Source organism: Tamandua tetradactyla, chromosome 11, assembly GCF_023851605.1.
Source record: "Tamandua tetradactyla isolate mTamTet1 chromosome 11, mTamTet1.pri, whole genome shotgun sequence".
NCBI classification, from domain to species: domain Eukaryota; kingdom Metazoa; phylum Chordata; class Mammalia; order Pilosa; family Myrmecophagidae; genus Tamandua; species Tamandua tetradactyla.
In genome coordinates this window covers 12,567,143-12,589,545 of record NC_135337.1, presented here as the reverse complement: position 1 = coordinate 12,589,545, position 22,403 = coordinate 12,567,143, and the positions used below count along the sequence as shown (strand labels likewise).

Below are 22,403 nucleotides of genomic sequence, written 5' to 3'. Positions count from 1 at the left end.
TCAGGGAAAGCCCGGCTCCCGGGCGAGGCACGCTAGGGCTGCGTCCCCGCTGCGCTACCACCTCGCTGCCCGACCCTGAGAGAACGCGCCAGATCGCAGCGTCACCCCGAGGCTTTAGTCTGACCCCGCGCGTGTCAAAAGAGAACTCCTGGCCCCTGCCGGCCGCGCGGGTCCCAGTGACCTCGGGGGACGCTCTCTCGCGCCCTGGGGAAACGGCCGGAGGGGGTGGTGCCTCGCACACACCCCGGGACAGCTTCTAACAGCCGGACGGCCTACCCAGTGCCTCGCCTGCCACAGGCAGAACGGTGGGGAGCCCAGAAGTTTCTAGCTCCACGGGCTGCAGCATCGCTAAGTACGCCGCGGGACCGAACAAATGTTTGAAGGGTGAACTGCGAAAGCGCGGGGAGGCGGAGTTGGCTCATGATCACCATCTCGCGACATCTAAGTGACGTCGCACAGCAAGCGCGTGTTCTAGTTTTCACCTTCAGTCAGCCTCCTCAGTATATGGGTCTCTCCCCTTAAGCGAGTGATGGACAGTTATTCCAGCCTATCAATTTCCTCATCAACATCCAATCAAATTTAAATTTCTTTTGGCCGCTGGAGGAGTTGGAAGAAGGGGATCGAAAGAGAGCGCTCGCGCCTGCGAGATTCGTGTGAGACTGCCTCTCAGAGAAAAAAAATGTCAAAACGGATGGCCCAACTTTCCAAATAGTGTGTTAAAGGACGGGGTCCCAAACCAATGAAAAGGATGAAGAGGTGGGAACGCTGCTTTCGCCGCGCAAGAAGTACCGTTACAAGGCAGACTTTTTGTCCAATCAGCGCCTCCGGGCTTTGGGTCAGGTGACTATAGAGTGCAGGGGCGGGGCTATAGCCTGGCGCGAGGAACCGTTAAGATAGACAATGAATACCACCAATGAGATACTCTGACTAGGGCGTTGGGAGACCAATAACAGTTGTTGGGCGGGCACCTTCCCGGAGAGCGGGGAGATGTAAAGACAGACAAACAGTTTTTCCAATGAGACTGTAGAACAGAGATGCTAATTGACCAATGAGGACTACGGGGCGGGATCCTTTTCCGCGGCGGAGTCCAAGATGGCGGCGTGCGGTTCCGCTGTGTGAAACGAGCGCGCGGCGGCGGGTTAATCAGTTCCGCGGAGACGACCTGCGACGACCTGCAACGATGAAGGGAAAAGAGCGCTCACCAGTCAAGGCTAAACGTTCTCGTGGTGGTGAGGACTCGACTTCCCGCGCGGAGCGGAGCAAGAAGTTAGGAGGCTCTGGAGGCAGCAATGGGAGCAGCAGCGGAAAGACCGACGGCGGCGGCGGGTCGCGGCGGAGCCTTCATTTGGACAAGTCCAGCAGCCGAGGTGGCAGCCGCGAGTATGACACTGGTGGGGGCAGCGCCAGTAGCCGCTTACATAGTTACAGCTCCCCAAGCACCAAAAATTCCTCGGGCGGGGGCGAGTCGCGCAGCAGCTCCCGGGGTGGAGGCGGGGAGTCACGTTCCTCTGGGGCCGCCTCCTCAACTCCTGGTGGTGGGGACAGCGGGGAATACAAGACGCTGAAGATAAGCGAGTTGGGGTCCCAGTTGAGCGACGAAGCAGTGGAGGACGGTCTATTTCACGAGTTCAAACGCTTCGGTGATGTAAGTGTCAAAATCAGTCATCTTTCGGGTTCTGGCAGCGGGGATGAACGGGTAGCCTTTGTGAACTTCCGGCGGCCAGAGGACGCGCGGGCGGCCAAGCATGCCAGAGGCCGCCTAGTGCTCTATGACCGGCCCCTGAAGATAGAGGCTGTGTATGTGAGCAGACGCCGCAGCCGCTCTCCTTTAGACAAAGATACTTATCCTGCGTCAGGCGGTGTGGTTGGGGCTTCTGTAGGTGGACACCGGCACCCTCCTGGGGGAGGTGGTGGAGGCCAGAGATCACTTTCCCCTGGTGGTGCTGCCTTGGGGTACAGAGACTACCGGTTGCAGCAGTTGGCTCTTGGCCGCCTGCCTCCACCACCACCGCCACCGTTGCCCCGAGAGCTGGAGAGAGAGCGAGACTATCCGTTTTATGAGAGAGTGCGTCCAGCCTACAGTCTTGAGCCAAGAGTGGGAGGTGGAGCCGGTGCGGCTCCTTTCAGAGAAGTGGATGAGATTTCACCTGAGGATGATCAGCGAGCAAACCGGACGCTTTTCTTGGGTAACTTAGACATCACTGTGACAGAGAGTGATCTAAGAAGGGCTTTTGATCGCTTTGGAGTCATCACAGAAGTAGACATCAAGCGGCCTTCTCGAGGCCAGACCAGTACCTACGGCTTTCTCAAATTCGAGAACCTGGACATGTCTCACCGAGCCAAACTAGCAATGTCTGGCAAAATTATAATTCGGAATCCTATAAAAATTGGTTATGGTAAAGCCACACCCACCACCCGCCTCTGGGTAGGCGGTTTGGGACCTTGGGTGCCTCTTGCTGCCCTGGCACGGGAGTTTGACAGATTTGGCACTATACGCACCATAGACTACCGCAAAGGTGATAGCTGGGCATATATCCAGTATGAAAGCCTGGATGCAGCTCATGCTGCCTGGACCCATATGCGGGGCTTCCCACTTGGTGGCCCAGACCGTCGCCTTAGAGTAGACTTTGCAGACACGGAACATCGTTACCAACAACAATATCTGCAGCCTCTTCCCCTGACTCATTACGAATTGGTGACAGATGCTTTTGGACATCGAGCACCTGACCCTTTGAGAGGTGCTCGGGACAGGACACCACCCTTACTGTACAGAGATCGTGACAGGGACCTTTATCCTGATTCTGATTGGGTGCCACCACCGCCCCCAGTCCGTGAACGCAGCACTCGGACTGCAGCAACTGCTGTGCCTGCTTATGAGCCATTGGATAACCTTGATCGCAGGCGTGATGGCTGGTCCTTGGACCGGGACAGAGGTGAGAGAGATCTGCCCAGCAGCAGAGACCAGCCTAGGAAGCGAAGACTGCCTGAGGAGAGTGGGGGACGGCATCTGGATAGGTCCCCTGATAGTGACCGTCCACGAAAACGTCACTGTGCCCCTTCTCCTGACCGCAGTCCAGAATTGAGCAGTAGCCGGGATCGCTATAACAGTGACAATGATCGATCTTCCCGTCTTCTCCTCTTGGAAAGGCCCTCTCCAATCAGAGACAGACGAGGTAGTTTGGAGAAGAGCCAAGGTGACAAGCGAGACCGTAAAAATTCTGCATCAGCAGAACGGGATAGGAAGCACCGGACAGCTGCTCCCACCGAGGGTAAAAGCCCTCTGAAAAAAGAAGACCGGTCAGATGGGAGTGCACCTAGCACCAGCACTGCTTCATCGAAGCTGAAATCCCCTTCCCAGAAACAGGATGGTGGGGCAGCACCTGCAGCAGCATCCTCTCCCAAACTCTGTTTGGCCTGGCAGGGCATGCTTCTACTGAAGAACAGCAATTTCCCATCCAACATGCATCTGTTGCAGGGTGACCTTCAAGTGGCTAGTAGTCTTCTTGTGGAGGGTTCAACTGGAGGCAAGGTAGCCCAGCTCAAGATCACTCAGCGTCTCCGTTTGGACCAGCCCAAGTTGGATGAAGTAACTCGACGCATCAAAGTGGCAGGGCCCAATGGTTATGCCATTCTTCTGGCTGTGCCTGGAAGTTCTGACAGCCGGTCCTCCTCCTCTTTGGCCACATCAGATACTGCCACCTCTACCCAGAGGCCTCTTAGGAACCTCGTGTCCTATTTAAAGCAAAAGCAGGCCGCTGGGGTGATCAGTCTCCCTGTAGGGGGCAACAAAGACAAGGAGAACACCGGGGTCCTTCATGCCTTCCCACCCTGTGAGTTCTCCCAGCAGTTCCTGGATTCCCCTGCCAAGGCACTGGCTAAATCTGAAGAAGATTACCTGGTCATGATCATTGTCCGTGGTGCGTCTTAAGATACATGTGTAATTTGTATTTACTACTTTTACATGGTTCCTGTTTTGTGATGTGTAATGGGATACAGCATCAAAGGCAATTTTCTTTTTAGTTGGTTGTTTAGTCATAGCTTTTTCTTTTTTATATTTTTATAACCTCTTTAAAAATAGAAGTCAGGACAGTTTAGTTGTTATTTTAGGTGTAAAGGTTGCCCTAGAAGTAGCAGGCAGATGGACTTGCTTTAACTAGGAGTTCCCACCTTGTTACTTTTCTCCCTTCTTAAATTTTTTAACCTTGAGCTTAAAAAAAAAAACAACCCTTGAAGTTACAAAACCAAAATTTTTTTCGGTAGGTCAGAATTTGAAGAAAAGAGACCAGTGATTGTATAAAGATGGTAGCATATACTTAAAAATTACTTGATTGGTGTGTAAGTAAATAATTCCTGTATCAGAAATATTTGTGTGACTAAAATTTGATCAGGATCTCAAAAGTATAAGCTGATAAATTATATAGAAATGTAATTATTTTAATCAGGTATATTGAGTATTTTTCTTAAAATGCACAGTTTATTCCCAGAGAGTTTGTTTTAAGTGCGCGTTTTTATCATCATTTTTTGAGTTCTACTGTATCCCATATATGCACTTTTGGTTTGTAGCCGTATCTATTCAGTAAAAATTGAGGACTGTGTTACAAACCATATGTGACTTTCGATTACACTAGTATGCAGGAAGTGAGTAGGTGCTTTTAAAATCAGAATTCTTTAGTCAGTGATTGGTGTATGGTGGTGTTTTAACTGACCTTTTCCAGAGAGGTGTAGCAGATTCAGTTCTAATTTAATTGCATTTTTCGGAAATAAGTATTCTTCAGCAAAGATATAGTTTTGGGTTTTGCATCCGTTTAAATTTCTGGTGTTAATAATAGAGAGTTGTTTGTAGGGTCTTTTGTTTCATTGGGCATAAATCAGACATAACCTGTGTTGCAGAATTTATGAAAAGTTACCATAAAATGCCTTGCTATGCTTTTTTTTTTAACTTTTCTCAAGCTCTTATTTTCATATTTAAACAGTAGTGGTAACATTACATTATTGGAAATGTTTTAAATATCTTTGAGATTTCGTGTTTAATATTTTCATTTATGTCCAGCCAGAGAAAATTGAAATGTTAGTCTAGGAAAAACTTTTTTTATTGTTTTATTTTTCCCAGACACCTGGAAAGTATTGTCATAGTACAAACTAATTTAATCCACCCCCCCAATTTTTTTTAAGCTGAGGATTTTATCAGTTTCTTTTTCTTAACAAGGTCTTTTGCTGCTTAATAGTAATGGATAATTTTTTTCTTGTTTCCTTACCTACATCCACACCCCTTCCCCTAGTTTCTTCCTCTAGTTTCTTAGGTCATTAGGGAGTATATTTCCACCACCCCCCCCCTTGATTTAAAGGCTGAAGACTTCAGCTAAGCCCCTTGATGGTTAATTATGATTAGAAACTTTAGGACTGGGGATCATGGCCATGTTTTTATTCTGTGAAAGTTACTTATTGAAAGCCTGGCAGAGCCCAGCTGTTTTCTTTCTGTTATCAAAACTGGCAGTTTTGAAATAGCACCAATAATAACCCAGGAAAATGCCATGTAACTTTTTGTTTTCCATTATGACACGGTGTCTAATGCATGTCAGCATGGAAGCCTTTTCACTTCTCTATCATCCTTTTGGTTTTCATTATGTGTTTGTAATTTTTTTTTTATTATGGAGGTTTTTGTGGCTTTTTTGTTTTTGTTTTTAAATTCTGGAGAAACTAGCCATTTTGAGAGAAAGAAGGTATTAGGCTATGACCACGAAGATCCTTTGTATGCCTGTAGGGAAAATAGCAAATTCTACAGTTAGGACTATTTTGATACTTTTTACTTTCAGAAAGCAGTACTTGGCTTTCTAAAATGGAGTAGACACCTGTTCAGAAACTAATGCAAGTATGAATTCTGTGCATACATGGGATCAAAGAGTACAGTTTATTGCTGGATGCATTTCCCCAGTTAATCATCTCACTAACCATTAACTTTTGAACATCTTTTGATAATATGGCTGGACAAATGATTTTGCTGTTTTGGAAAGTGAAGTTCATGACATCTAATGTTACTATATTCCAAAGTGTATGTATTTTTTCCCTTTTTTTTTTTAAATTGATGTGAAGGCTTATGGAAGAGGACTGTGGTTTTTGCTCCATGTTTGTTTGACTGCATTTGTTAGATCTGGGCAATTTGCGCCTCAGTGTTTCTGAACCAATGGTTTGATACCATTTAAATGTATATAAGTTACTAGTTATGTTTAGTTTGGTGTTTACCTACAGAATACCATCATTAAGCTGAATCTTTTATTTGTGTTGCCCATTTTGTTGCATAGATTCATAATATTCATAAACCTTATACATAAACCTTCAGAGTTATACCGAAAGCAAAAGCCTGAAACTCGTTCTAATTCTCATTAGCCAGAATTTTATAATCCCAGTATTGGCTGTTCTTTATCACATTCAATTTTTCTTTCTTTCTTTTTTGATGCTTTTTAAAAATCACACTTGATCTTTTGGGAACTCAATTCAAGTGAATGGGAAGAAAACAGTATATCATTTAATGGCTTATTAAGTATTACTAGTAAAAATATCAAGGAAAAGCTTTTAGATCACAACTTAAAAGTTTAAGGAAAATTAAGCAATCATTCATAGCCTAGCTAGTAGTTCTACTTAGTTTTTTAATATTATTTTGTTGATTGTAACTGGGATTCCTATAAAGAATTTTCCACCCAAAGTTTTCAATTCCTGTTTCAAGATGCCTATATTGACTCAACTGAGATTAGATAGATTTTCCTTTTAAGGATTACATCTTAAAGTGTCCATCCTCTGGCATGGATAGGCTTTATTATAGTTTAAAGGTAATATATACTCTGGCTCTTCTTGACTCATTCATATCATTTAAGGTATAGTAGTAAAAGTAAGATTGGTTTTTGCTTTTAGAGTGAGACATCATTCAGTTTTATTTGGAGACTTCTTTATGAGCAGGTTTTCACTGGCAATGGTTTTCCTTTTTGTAAGCTGAGAATTTAAAATCCACTTGATTCACTGAAGTTGCTCATTATGCAGGCATTGCTTGAACTATAGTTTGGGTCCATATAGGAACCATTCACCAAAAACTCTGGTAACAGAATTAGGAAATCCTCTTGAGAGAGGGTCTTAATTACCTTTATCTGAAAAATTATTTTTTGTAGTGAATTTTTGGGCTTTTTATTTTTTTTTTCCTGTCTCTGCCATGGTTTTTGGTTTTGAGATAGGATATAGGTATGAGAACAAGATGGTAAATGGAGCTGACCTGTTAATGTTCTGGTTATAGTGAATTCTTTAAAAGGAAAAAATAATTGCAGGTAACCATGGAGAACTGGTGAAGAGTTAATGAAGAGTTTTATATGTATGATTTAAACAGTTGAAAAGTAAGAGTCCTGAATTGTTCTTGGCTATTTAGCAATTGTTTGAGTTCTTTCTTAGAAGAAAATAACAGCTGCTTTCTTTGATAACAACATGAAGGTGGGCTTTTAAATGGTATGTATCTTGACCCCTTTGTACAGTAGTGGAGTAATCTGTATTACTCTATGTAAATTATAAAATGAAAATAGAGGGGGTGCAAGTTTGACTAGAATTTACATTTTTATAGTTTTACTTTTTAAGTTATATTTCGAATATATTGATAGAATCAATTGACCATAACCTTTTTTTCTGGATTATTTTTTGTGTGTGTGTGTGTGGTCATGTTTTACTCAGTTATATGAGTTTTACAAAGGGTATTTTTTCTGTCCTATAAACCTCACTTAATTGAAGTCTTTAAGAAACCCACCCTATTGTTCTATTTGTTATGTGTCTATTCATACAGTGAATTCATTTCAAGGTTTGTGCAAGTGGGTATTATTGGTGCTTTTTGAAGTCAAGGTGGACTATCCAGGGAGGTCTTGCTAAACGTTATGTTCATCTATAATGGAATAGGGGTAAAAAAATATATATATATGTATTTTTAAAATTGTAAACGTTTGTACTGAATAACCTTTTTTTCCCCCCCCTGCAAGCAAAACTGGTGAACAGCGGATGAAGATATGGAATTCAAAGTTCTAATGGACCTTTTTGAAGAGAAGTTGTGGCTTATGTGGAGTTTACATGGGCCTCTTGATGGAAGAAAGCTAATCTGTTTAGTATTTGTGCATTTTACTAAAATGGCAGCTTAAAGTTGTGTATCTGCTATTGTGATGCCAATGCCGGTGTTTTAAGTGGAAAAAATGACCTCTTTGCTTTGTGCTGTGTACACAAGATTTCTGGAAAAGTAAAGAAAAACCCTTTTTATGGCTCACACAGCTTAAAAGTAGCTGTCATTCAAACGTGCGCTCACAGTTGAGCTGCTTTTGTTTTATTCTAAATAAATTGGTTCTTTTGAGGAAAATGTTTTTCTGCCTGGAAGTGAATTGACGGCAAACCTTTGACCCCTTTGTTTGCAGCTGAGGGGGTACTTGCTGCTGCTCAGATTTTGTATGTCTTGAGCAAGAAGCAGGGAAACCATCAATTTCATTTTGACTATCACGGTGTGTCAATTCTGAAGGATCACTAGTGTTACTGTGACCCCCCTTTGTTTGCAGTGAAGGGGATCATTTGCTTCTCAGTCCTCAACTTGATGAGGAAATGGTGCTGTTTGCTGGCATGCAAGAAGCCGGGGCAGGCACCCTAAGCCTCACCACAGTGCACAAGTCGGGGGCTTTGCTGGTTTGAAGAGCCGGAGTTGCTGAAATTTAAGTTTTGATTTATTTTGTTCACCTATCACGTTTGGCCTTAGTTTCATTTTTAATTTGAAGAAAAGTTTGAAATTGCTTTATCTTGCACTTAACATTTGCACCAAATTGCCAAAAGAAAGAGAAATGCTCCAAGTTTACTTTATAAATGTTAATGATGATGTTAATAAAGCCTTTCCTGACACATTTGAGGAGCTCCTCCATCTCCAGGGGCTTCTTACCAGAGTTATGCAGTGATGGGTTTAGCTCTGAATGGATGAAGAGTTCCTGAGAGCTAGTGTTTGTAATTAGAACCATTACTTGGTATCTGTGCCTTATTTGACCTGTGGTTCCACATGCCTTGGATGCGCATGCACCGTGACGGTTTCATAGGTGCGAACGCACACTCAGGCCCAGTCACTTCGGTTGGTAGTACAGATTGTGAGGAAAAAAATGGAGGCATCCTTAAGGAGGAAAAAGTATTTGCCTTTAGTTCCTGCGTTATCCTGTACAGGGGCTCCTGAGCTTTGGAAGCCTGTTCCCAGTACAGGAGAACAACTCCTCTGTTTGCAGCAGGAAACTTCGGTGCACAGTGACAACGCTGGAGTTCAAGAGGAAGCCAGCAGTGCTGCACCATTGGCTTCAGACACCATTGTTGTTTTTTGCAAGTTTTAAACTTAACTAGTTGCAGACGAAGACCACCTTGAAATGCAGGCTTGTTGGGCTTGTTTTGAATTTTAACTTCGGATGGAAGAGCCCTAGTGCTGTCTGTCTCCATGCGGGATGATGATTGCTAGGCAACAGGTGATTATCAACAAAGGATGCCACAGTTATACTCTGCAAGGTGGTGTTCCAGTGTCAAACAGCTGTATAAACCCTTGTAAACAGGTAAGAGGGTTTTTAGAGGTCAAAAATGCATTACAATTAATAGGGTGAGGGCTTTTAATGTTTCAGGTATGTCTTTGGATGGAAGTTTTAGGCATTCTGCTGCCATTACTAGCTTCCTTTATCACTGAAGGATCATGTTTACAAAATTCCAGGCCAGAACTTTTGCTCTATTATATTTATTTATTTAACATTTAAAAAATTATTTTACTACTTGAGCCAAAGCATTAACATCTTGTTATGGATATGGAGCCTATAGCCTTGATGGCCTTTAAAATATTCACCTTTTTTTTCTTTTCATTATCCTTGACTTTTACCCTGAGTTGTGGTAACAGTGCAGGGGAGCTTATTCCTATAAAAATTGCTTGTTATAAACACTGATTTCTAAAACTCCCAGCTAAGAGTATTGTATGTAGCAAAAAGGCTTCAGTTCATCATCAGATTGGAACTGATAGGTATTTTAGCCAGAATAGTTTTTCTTTTTTGCCCCACAATCACAAAATAAGGAAGTTGAATTTTAGGGAACTGAACATTAAGTGCTGAGAAAAGGCAGGCTTTTGTCAGCTTGTACAATTTTCATTGTCCATTTATTCCTACCAGTCTTGTCTTTTGAGCTATGCTTCCCTTCTCACCCTAACCCCCCCCCCCAACAAATGTAATCTTTTGACAAGGTATCTGTCACAAGTACAACATCTTAAATGTGTGTACAACTTAGGCTTCCTTGCTTTATTTTAAGCAGGATCAAGATTTTTCAATAGATAGGGATTTTTCTTTTTCATCTTTTCCAGAAGATTTATGATATCTGGTAGCTACGATAGTTGCTCTATAATAGCTACTTTTCCCACAGTTTGAGCCCTTTGGATTGCTTAGTAGAAGAACTTATACACCCATACTTTAATATAGTAAAGGGGGAAAAACAAAGTACCATGTTTTTTCTCAAGTTCTCTGTATCTCATTTATAAGAGTTTTAAAAACACCTGCTTATGAAGGTGCCTGTCACCCAAGGCCTTGCTAAATGATCTCTTGCCTACATTTCTTTAAGCATTTTATCACTGTTGGAAATGTCAATCCATTGTGTTAATTTTCTTTCTTTTGCTACTTCACATTAAAAGCCCATCAAATACTTCTTCCAGTTAGTAAACAAATATTTTAAACCACTGCAGGTTTGAGGAAGATCATGTTACATGTTCCACTTATTTCTACATGGTTGGTATCTTTCTAAGGTATCATGCTTCATCTCAAGTAAGAACAAGGGAAAAAATCTTGGAAACAGGACGTTTGTTTATTTGGATGCAAAACCACATTATGCAAAATGGCAAGATGCACAGCATGACAAGTTTTTTAAACTATTCATGTGCTAATTTTTTCTCCATCTGCACTGTAATGGAAAAATTATTAACTGGATTAAGTGTTAGACCCAGAGTTTTTATTTTTTTAATTGGGAACTGGCCTTTTGGAGTATTTGTATGGCTTCCCAGTGTCTTTCATATAACCTAAATTTAGGTTCTACTAAAAAGAATGTATTTCCAAAAGCTTAAAAACTTCTGGATTAACTTATGCTCACTTTGAAAATCCTTACTCTATGTATTAAAATTGAAAATACAGATTACCCTAGATTTTATAAATTGCCACTTTCATAGCTTGAAGTCAAATAATTGTTTATAAGCTGTTTATCTGAGGCAATAAATTTAGTGCTTGTGGTTTGTACAGTATTTTATTTTTTTTCAATAATATATCTGATTATGGTTTTTTAACTACCACCTTCATGTCCCTTTCCAATTCTTTTACTCTCCTTGAGCTTCTCTGGTTAAAAGATCTTTTTATTTAATAGCTTCTAATTAAGTGAATTTTAACCTAGTTTTAAATTCTTAGCAGAGGAATTTATTGAATAACAGAATCTATTCTAACCTCAGGTACGTTAGTCTTATTGACCAAGGAGAAGTGTTTTACCATGAAGTGAAATTACTTATGCTTCAACCCAAATGGCTATAATATACAATTTCAGGTAGTTTCTATACAGTCATTCGAGGGCTGGCTATGTATTAGAAACTGGTACTGTATGTGAAAGTGTCAAATAGTTGGTATCCCCTTAAGCAACTTATACTCTGCGGAAAGTAGGTATAAATGGGTACATAGTTAAATATGGGAAAGAATTAATAATTTAAAACAACTATAGGCGAATCATAGGCAAATATTTGATTAATCACAGTGAATTTTACAGATGATAAGTGTGTAAGTGAGTATACCAACAGGTCAAGAAAGGTTTTATAAAATAATTTCTTGGAGAAGGACATGGAATGGGTAGTGGAAGGTTAGAATTGACATGTCAGGCAGACAAGCATGAATAATCACAGACCATAATCCGACAGCTAATAAGTGACTGAGCCAGGATTCTAACCAGGCCTGAGTCTCAGGGTTCCTGGTTACTGTACTTTCCTACCTCACTACTGTTTTCTGTAGGCCTAGGATGTGATTAAAGCTGCAAACTTGAGAGAGTGTCTGGACAGTGGATTTCAAACTATAGGGTTTATCATTATTTGTGGTACTTGGAAAATTTATATGCTGTTGCCTTCCATTCCCACACACATTGGGATTTGTTAGTACCAGCAAGGCCCAGATTCTTTGTTCTTTTATAAACTTTCCAGGAAATTCAGATTTATCCTGTGGTCAGTGAACCATATATTGAGCAACATCCACCTGTAGCGAGTAGAGCACTGAGGTATGAACCTGGGATAATCTCCTATTTAAGGCATGGTTAAAGGGGGTGCTGGAAAAGAAGCCCAGGTAGGAGAGCCAGTATAGTGTTCTCTCAAGCTGAGAGAAATATTGTCTAGAAGATAAATTCAAAGCTGCTAGAGCAGACAAGGAGAATAAAAATGACAAATACCAGGAAATTTATCACTTGAAATTGTCACTTAAGTGACAGTTTTATAGTCTTGTAATTATTTCTCCAAGAAATGTAATCTATCAGTTTTTAATTTTGCCTCATAACAGTATGCAACCAGGAACCTATTCAGGTGTTCTTGAGTTTTCAGATGTTAATCTAAAAATGATGTGACTAGTTTATTTTAAATTAAAATTAGAAGTCATTCTGGGGGATGGGCAATGGTGGCCCAGTGGCAGAATTCTCACCTGCCATGCCTGAGACCAGGGTTTAATTCCTGGAGCCTGCCCATGCAAAAAAAAAAAAAAAAAAATTATTCTGGGATTAAGTGTGTATATGTGTGTGTACACATGTGAATTGTCTTCCATTAAGGGATTATCACCTATATCTACTGCCTTTTAACTAGATTGCTAATAGGACTGAAGCAGAAAGGAATTAGAGATAAAGTTGAGTGGTTTATTTTTTTGCATTGGCAGGCACTGGGAATCCACCCCGGGTCTCTGGCATGGCAGGTGAACACTCTGCCTGCTGAGCCACCGTGGCCTGCCCTGAGTTTCTTTTTGATTTGTAAGTGGTTGAAAAATTTCATGTTTTGAACTATCTGTGTTGCAGTTATCTTTAATTAGTGTAGCTAATTAATGAATTCTGATATTTGGGTACCTCTTATATGCCAGGCGTTATTCTAGGTCTTGAGGAGTATATTGGTGACAAAGATGGGCTTTTTTCTCAGGAGCTTATGTTTTTGTGTGGGGAGACAGTGAACAGTGAGTTAGGGCCTTATGGCCATGAGCAGAGGGGTTTGGAGTGTATTCTACTAAGTGCAGGGGAAAGCCATTGACGGTTTGATGGATATTTGACTGCCTATCTCAGGAAAGTAGCATATAAATTTTACTACCTCATGATAATTGAATACTGTAGTTTCCTTCAGATGCTAAGAAAAATAAATTAGTTTTTCAGAATCTCTGTAAGATGTGACTAGGTTCTTGTTTAGAAATTCAGCAATATTTGATTTAAATGCAATAATAAGGATTTAACCTTAGGGTTTATAATTGTTGGCTACCTTGAGGTTTCAAAGTATTCTTCCTCTAATACATCCTCATTTCTCTCTCAACATGCTGCTTCATATTCGTTCTGCTTTTAACAGGCTTTTGTGACAATTTCCATTTTAGTCATATATAGTTCCTGATATAACACACTGACCATACTTTCTTTATTTCATAACCTGAGTTTTTTCTAGTGGTATCAGAATAAACTTCCATACTAAAATAATTATTTCAGAGGTCTTTTTTTTGAAATAGCTGTCATCGTATGCAAACCAGACATGTATACAATTTTTCAGTGCTGAATTGTTTTCTGACCCTTCTCAGGTGACCAGTAGATTTCCTTTTACCCAGGAAAAGGACTTAATGAAAATTTTTTTTACACAAGCATGCTATTGTATCTTTAACCAGGGTAGAAAAATCATTATAGGCAAAAATTAAGTTTGAGATACTGTATACTTAGATTTTTATTACATAATTTAAGTCATATTGGGGAAAATTCAGTCCTATAAAATTGTTTAGTATTTTAGCATATAAGAAGATTGACTTGCACAGTTTTAAGTAGCTCTCAAGATAAACTTCTAATATACTAGTTTGTGTGTATTCTTCATGTACTGTGACATTTTAGTAAACTGGAGTATAATTTTTCTTCATTTCATAGCAGAGATCTCATCCTGGTTACACTGAGGAATGTTTTTATATCAATATTTGGGACCCTCTCTCAGAGAGTCATTCAAGTTGACCTAAATGCAGTGGGATTCTACTAAGGCTCAGGTATTGTTTTGTTTTAAGTGTCCCAGGTGATTGTAATGTGCAACCTGGGTTGAGGACCACTACTCTAGAGGCATATCTCATACATACTTATAAACATACACAAACACACACACAGCCTCTTAAGGATGGTTTAAAAGTCAAAATTAAAAACTAACAGTATAGCTTGGGTTCAGTGCAATATATATGTAGCTTAGTTTTCTAGAATTCTTAGTATTCAAAGTGTGGAGCTCAGACCAGTTTAGCATCATCTGAAAGTTTGTTAGAAAGTAGGATTTCAGGTCCTTTCCCCACTGTATATAATCTGCATATATCCCTACTTTAGTTGTAGGTATGTAAATATATGTGATAAAAATGGATGATTCGAATTTTATCCTTTATGCATGGAATTCTCCAGTTTATACATTAGTGGCATTTTCTCTAAGTCATTTGAAAATATTTTCGACAAGAATAGTAGAAACAAATGAATCGTGAGATTGTGATCCTTAGCTTCTGGTAATCAGAAAATTAACCAAGGTTTCAGGAGTTAGTGTTCTTGCCCATCCTAGTTGTTTGGTTCTTTGTTGTTAACGCTTAGGTTTTTTTTTTTTTTCCTCTTTCTCCATCTGCTCTGGTCCACTCTTCATTGTGAGATAGAACACATTGTTTAGAGGTGCAGGTATTTAAGACATTGTGTTTGCTGATAGGTGCTGTGTGATTTATAAAATTTGATAGTGATTTCTGTGGAAAGATGGGGAAGGGGATGTTGCTAATTGTCTTTTTTAATTGTAATATGATAGGCATTTCATAAACTGATTTTCCTCACATAGCAACAAGAATCTAGTTCCTATTTCAAAGTTTACTATGCCAGATAATAAATACTAAATTTCAGATGTGTTAAAGGGAAGGACCTAGTATGAACAGAGAATGCTCTAAATTGCGATAAATCAATTTAGATAAAAGAATGACATTTTTATGTGTTAGGTCAGTTTTTAAGATAAAAGATTCTACAACACATTCACCAAGCAACTATGTTGTTATCGAATGAAAACTGGTAGCCGTATTCTCACATCCCACGATTTTTAAAATTGGCAAACGTGATTTGGGCCTTTTCATCAAGCTCAGCAATGTCAGCCTCCCTAGATGTTCTGGAGTCATTTGCAATTTATGGATTTCTCCTGGGAAATGATGTTTGTTTTTATTGGAGATTTAGCATCTCAAAGTTTATTTCTTCTGAAAATTTCTTTTGTGAAGATTACCCCGTGTAGTGTGTAATCTTTAAAAGTCTACAAAAAGAAAGAATCCATTTGAACTTTAAGGTTCCGTGATTGGAGCTACTTTATTTTTATTTATTTCAGAATATTATTCAAATGATTTTTTTTTTTAAACTACATTGAGGTTTTTTTTTCCTTCAGTGTAGTGGTTTAAAGGTATTTTGAACCTTCAAAAACACTTTTTTTTAATTTGGTGCTCCTTAAGTGTAAAGGAGTCTGAAACGCCAATAAATTTCTTTTAACATGTATGGTTTTGGATCTCCCTCCACTAATTTTTTTTTTAATTGCCAAGTTTAAAGGCAGCATTTCTAAGTACAGTAATTGGTTAAACATCTTTTTTCCTCCTGGGTTTCTTTTAGGAACTACTGACAATCAAAAACCTATAGCCGACTTTGGGATCTGGCTTTATTATTCAACAACTAAAAGATGAGTTCTAATTGGCAGACTTCTGGCACTGGCACTTGTCCTCCTGTTTCTATAGAAACTGGGCTGGAAGTCAGAGCTGCACAAAGGGAAAGGGTAAGTTTCTTTTAAATTCCATATTTATAAACCCATATCTTATTAACTGTGACATGGTGTCAGTTTTCACATAAGGATATACCTCAGGAAACTAGAACGTGTATGAACTACTAACTTTCACTTACGTGGAAACTGACATCAAGTCATTAAATATAATAGGAGGGTTTAAATATGGATTTATTTTTCTTTTGACTCTGACTTCACATTTCTTGAAGCAGTGGGATTGGAAGAACTCAGTGTGGTAATTCTCATTTTCAGTTATTCCTAATTTGGGATATCTTCTTAGATCTTATTCTGCCATACTTGATTCTAGTAAGTGGAGATTGGAATATAAAATATGCACAGAAAACATTTAAAAAGTCTGCATGAATTGTACATATTCTTCAAAGCAAGTACTGTACAACTGACCAGTTTTTTAAGCCTCTCTCCTCTCTTAGCCAAGCGGGATGAGGTCGTCTGTTGGGGCACATACCTTTGATCTCATCCAGGCCAGACACCCATTATTCGTAGAACCTAAGACACCTACCTGTTGGTGAGTCATCTTATTGCTATGGCTTCAGAGGGCTATGCTGCACAGCTGGGGCATTTAGGCTTGAGATTGTTGAATCAACTGTGAAAAACAAACTACTCTCGACTATAGGTTGGAGTATGTAAATAAATTATACTAAGCTCTGACCAGCTTTGAGATACAGAAGGAAGGCTTTTTAAAAATTGTCTCTTATTTCCTTGGTCCTGACATAATATTTTTGAGGAATAGACTTCTCTTTTCTTTGCTAAAAGAATGCCGATACTGGTTGGTAATAACCAAAGGGTGGGAAATCTTGGTTTCACTTCAGCACAAATCATCAGTTGTAAAAATAGTGTAAAAAGTGAAAGTTGGAAGTTTTCCAGTGGGGGAAAGTAAGCTCATTTTTTAAAATTTCACTTCACAGGTCCCTGAGCTAATACCTGAAAGTGAATTCTCATTAAAAACGTTGCATGCTCCCTTGCTTAGCTATTCATGTGTGAAGTTCTGTTTTGCTCACTGATGTTCAAGTGAAGTAAAACTAGGATTTAATTTTTGAGTTTTTTTGGAAGATGCCTAGAAAAAAACTTCAATTTTTAGCTACATGCTATCAAACATGGAGTTGTTTTCTGCTTAGTAAGGGTGACCAACTCATTCTGGTTTTAAAATGCAAAGTCCCATGTCCCAGGAACTCCCTCATTTCCAGCAAACTTCAGGCGGTTTGTCATCGTATCTTAGTTCATTCTCTGTATCCCTAAAAAGGCTTTACTAGGTTGCTGTTGATTATCATTTTGAGTAGGAGATTTCTTATCATAACTGATTTCTATCAGAATGCATCAGGCATTAAATTATTGTTATTTTAAGAAATGACTCTTTTATTGGTCTCAGTGATTCTAGGTTATTTCCAGCTCTCCTCTCATAGAAATAAAATATGAAAATTTAAAACTGATTTTAGAAATTGATTCCAAGTATTTTAGTTATTTTTTTGTAAATGTGCATATGTTGAGACAATAGGTAATACATAGGGAACAACTGTATAGACACTTGTAGAAAATGAGTGGACATATGAGGCAAATAATGTAGACAGAAGCCTCATACAAAATGGTTCTCACTTGATTAAAATAAACATTCAAGGTTTTAAAAATTATTAGGCTTTGGGTGATGCGATGGTGGCTCAGTGGCAGAATTCTTACCTGCCATGCTGGAGGCCTGGGTTTGATTCCCGGTGCCTGCCCGTGCCAAAAAAGAAAAATTAGGCTTTGGTTTTGTATTGAGGTCTTCAGGGAACTGCTGTCTGAGTTTTGCATTATGTCTCTTAAAAACAATCAAAATCAAATATTAATATATGTTGTGTAGTTTATCATATGGAAAAAAAAACCTGATTTTACAGTTAGGAAAGTTTATTTACTGAGGAATTAATTTTTTGCACATAAGCATAGCATCACATGTACCTAGACCATTTGAAAAGATATCACAATTAATTGGGTGTTAAATGTTGCTTTTATTAAATGTTAAACCCCTAGAAAATCATTAAAGAAGTAAAGCCAGGGCCCAAGATCTAACCTGCACTGGTATTAGGCTTCACATTTGGCTCTAACGACTAGCTTTGTAACCCTAGGCAAATCACTTGTTCTTAACTTGCTTTTGTTCCTTAGGTAGAAAATAGGAATAATAATACCTACTCAGACTTACTCACAAGACTGGCCTGAGAGGTGGGAAAGAACCCTGAAAAGTTAAAAGTACTATAAAGTAGTTTAGGTATCAGAAATGGTATATAATAATTAATATATATGGAAAATTCCTTCCTTTACAATGATATTCTGGCATTTTCTTCGAGTAAGGGCAGCAAGAAATGGTATCTTAACAGTGTAAATAAATATACTTGTATAGTAGCTAAGAACAAAGTGGACTTCTGTTTTCGAACTATAGCTCTATTAAATATAAATATATGTATATTCAGCAATTACTTCTGAAAGGGGGTTGGGGGATATGAGTAGTTTCTAGTTAATGCTTGATTTAATTTTATATTTATAGGCTTAACAATTTATAAATATTCCAACGATACTTCAGTATTAAGGAATTATATGTTCTGTACTTGGGCATTATGTGCTTTGATCAGGTTGAGTGATGACAGATACTCAGTTTTGGAAGACCTAAAAGTTACCTTAATTATATTGTTACTGCAATGTAACAGATGTGTTTTAAGGCTTTACTTTTTTTTTTTTTAATGTACTTTGGATTCTCCTTTTTATTTCAGTTAAGAAGTTAAATTATATTGATTTGAGTTACAACAAATTTTTTATAACTGCTTCCAATTAAGTTAGTTTCATTATTTCTTGGTACTTCCAGGAAGCCAGGATTATATAGAGGGGGAAAACAGGGTTTTGTGTCAGTTTGTGTTTGAATTGTGACTCCACTATTTACCAGGTATGTAATTTCTTTGTCTTTTACAAAAATCATTTTTTTTTTTTAAGATCCGTGTAAACTTTTTGTTTTAATAAACAAAGCTCATTTTCAGGGCCTAGTTGTTTTTTTTTTTTTGCATGGGCAGGCATCGGGAATCCAACCCGGGTCTCTGGCCTGGCAGGTAAGAACTTTGCCTGCTCAGCCACCATGGCCTACCCTCAGGGCTTAGATTTTAAATCACATTTACTTACACATAAGGAAAACTTCTAGGTTCAGAGGGGTTAACATTGAAGTTACTACAGCTGAAAGGAATGCATGCCTCACATGAGTTTTAAGCATAAAGACAAAATATCAGGCATATCACTCTCTAGACTAGATTACAAGAGCTAGAGAAGAGTGTAAGACTTGGAAGAAGTTCATTCAACCATCAACCAATTCTTCACCTTCATGCTGCACAACCAACTGAGAGTTGTATTAATTTTAAATGGACTCGAGGTAGAGTCCTGATCATTTTAAGTGAAACTTTCTCTACTGTTAACAACTAAGCCAGGGGCATTTCCTACAGAAGGGTATTCCACTGATAAGTACATAGCAATATTAGAACAGCAAAGAGGAGGTTAAATAGATAATCTTGGGTCTTCCAATATCAGAAACTTCCATATCATAGCAGCAGAAGAGTGGAATGAATTCTGCCTCCCAAAGGCTTAGTCCAAAAACTTCCTGTTGGCATTTGCACCAGACAGGGCTCCCTGTACTTCTGGCATCATCTGCTAGGCCATGAGATTCTCCTGGCTTTCTAGCATATTAGAAACCTTTATTTTACAATCTCCACTATAGATCTCAACACCACCAGCTATATCCTCCAGCAAGTAGGCCTCCTGATCAATTTGCACATCAACATGTCTTTTGGTGGCAATTTTGTACATAGGACTTGGTTTTTGCACCACAGCCTTAACCAGCAGGAAATCCTGTTTCCTGTAATGAATAATCATTCAGAGTTCCAGCACCTGGTACAAACCCTGGAGGACCAGTCCATCCAGCAGCACTTGGTACCTGGTTGTATATTTTCCCACCTTGTTGAGTCTGCTTTGCTTCATTTAGTAGGTCTGTAATAAGGTCATCTCTGGCTCTAAGCCTTGCTTGATTCATCAGATTAGACATCTGAATTTTTCAATCTGCTTTTCTTTCGTATAGTATTCTATGATATTAAGTCTTTGGGTTTGCACAAGTTGACCTTTCTCAATGCTGAACTCTTCTTCTGCCTTTGCATCTATTTCTTCTGCTTTCTCATTAGCTTCTTGTTCAGTGAAAGCCATCATGGGTTTAATCTACTTTTGCACATCAGCATCGCTCAGAGCCATGGCGAAAGCGATGCCTAGCCTTGGTGGGCAAAAGTATCAGGTTTAGATTTGAAAGGGGTGATAGAAGGAATGAGAAGAAGACCCCCAAATTTCATTTTTTTTTCCATCACCCCAGACAGAAGCCCTGCACCCATTATGCATCAGCTCCCCATTTGCCTTCTCCCCAACCCCTCGTGACCTGTATTCTACTGTCTTTCTTTATGAATTTGCATATTCTAGGTATTTCATTTAAGTGAAAATAATCATAAAATATATGCCCCTTTATGTGTAACTTATTTTAGTCAGCATGATGTCTTCAAGGTTCATCTGTGTCATTATATATCATAACTCCATTCCTTTTTTTATGGCTGAATAATATTCCATTGTTTGTTTGTCCATTGATCTATTGGTGAACATGGGTTTTTTTTCTGTCTTTTGGCTATTGTGATTAATGCCGCTGTGAAAATTGGTGTACAAATATCTGTTTGAGTCACCGCTTTCAATTTTTTTGGTACATACTTAGAAGTGGGTCAAAACTTGAGGAAACACCATACTGTTTTCCACAGTGGCTATATCATTTTACATTTCTGCAATATGTAAGTGTTACTGTTTCTCTGCATTCTTGTCAAAACTTGTTATTTTCAATTCTTCTGATATGAGGCATTATCCCATTGTAATTTTAGTATGCATTTCCCTAATGGCTAATAATGTTGAGCATCTTTTCATGTGCTTATTGGCCATTTGTATATTTTTTTCTGTAGAAATATCCAAGTTCTTTGCCCATTTATTAATTGGGTTTGTCTTTTTGTTGTTGGTCTGTAAGAATTCTTTATATATTCTGGATATTAAACCTTTGTCAGATATATATGGTTTCTAAATATTTTCTTGTCTCTTATTGGTTACCATTTCACGTTCTTGTCAGTGTCCTTTGGTAAATAATTTCATTTTTTAAATGTGCATCATAATACCTGCTTATGAAGGTTATTGTAAAGATAGAATTATGTAATATATAAAGTGTGCCTGCACAGTGACTGGTATATATTAGATGCTCAAAAATTTTAACCTGTCAACCATCCCAAACCCATCCATACACTTATAAAATCTTAGTTGAATATTTGTTTCTTCTTTATCTTATTAGAGATCTCTTGAGAGTTAAGGGAGAAAAGAAATCAGTGAACTATTTTGCTTTTCTTGAAATCCTATATATATATATATATATACACACACACACATCTAGGGTGGTATTTCTGGATTATGTATTCCTGGAAATAGGTTATATGTGACACATTTACAAAGTCGTAAATTAATGGGAACATCACAATTTATAGAAGTCTTTAACGTCTTACGGATTTAGGCGTTTGAAATCTGCTCTACCCAGGTATAGAGGAGCTATCACTGTTCAGTAGGATGAACTTTTCTTTTGCATAAAACTTATAAAGACTGTCTAGATCAGAATTCACCTTGGAGTTCTTTAGCTGGTCCTACTTAAAATGTACAGTTCACTTAAGAAGAAAGAATCTGCCTCCACAGTTAAAGTCTGAGTAATTGGCTAGCATCTTCCTCACTGTTGAGAACAATTACTGCTGAAAGAGGGCTGGGGGATGTGAGTAGTTCCTAGTTAATGATTGATTGATTTAATCTTCTCCTGTTTGATATAGCAGAAGAAAGGAAGTTAGAACTACCATGTTTGAGTGTTATAAGTACATTTTCATTCTTCATCATATCTGTGAGATAGGCTGGGTTTATCCCCATTTCACATAGGAGGAGATTAGGTCCCAGAGAATTTGGATAATTTTCATGAGGTCATAGAATTACTATTTACCTGTTTTTCTGTATGTGTGAAAGTTTTTTTTCCCCCTTTTTCTTCTTTTCATTTTGTAAGATAGTACTGAGATTTGAACCCAGATTAATTTGGTTCTAAAACTCATGCTAGGCCTTGGGGAATACAAAGGTGAATAAAATTTCATCTATTCTTTTGTTCTTACAGGCTAATGTAAAGATAGACATGTGAACTCACATAGTTCTCTATAAAGTTGGATGGGGTCCCAGATGAGAGAATGACTTAATGTTGGGAAAAGTTTTCCAGAAAAGGTAACCTCTGAGTCAA

General features: G+C 38.8%; 1 protein-coding gene and 1 pseudogene across 8 annotated transcripts in view; one reads left to right on the top strand and one right to left on the bottom strand.

The window, feature by feature from the left end:
• The first annotated feature begins 762 nt into the window (after positions 1-762).
• The window catches only part of RBM15 (RNA binding motif protein 15), a 35,713-nt gene continuing 14,072 nt past the window's right edge, over positions 763-22,403 (top strand). For 2 of the 8 annotated variants that reach the window (XM_077119964.1, XM_077119963.1), the window contains exons 1-2: positions 763-3,917; positions 8,004-9,581. In XM_077119964.1, the coding sequence (XP_076976079.1) occupies positions 1,049-3,917; positions 8,004-8,026 (2,892 nt within the window). In that variant the 5' untranslated portion in view covers positions 763-1,048 and the 3' untranslated portion in view covers positions 8,027-9,581. Of the gene's footprint in view, positions 3,918-8,003; positions 22,388-22,403 lie in introns of all 8 variants that reach the window. The other 6 variants (XM_077119962.1, XM_077119961.1, XM_077119957.1 and 3 more) reach the window with 5 other exon arrangements.
• Positions 19,661-20,317, bottom strand: LOC143649885 (V-type proton ATPase subunit E 1 pseudogene; annotated as a pseudogene).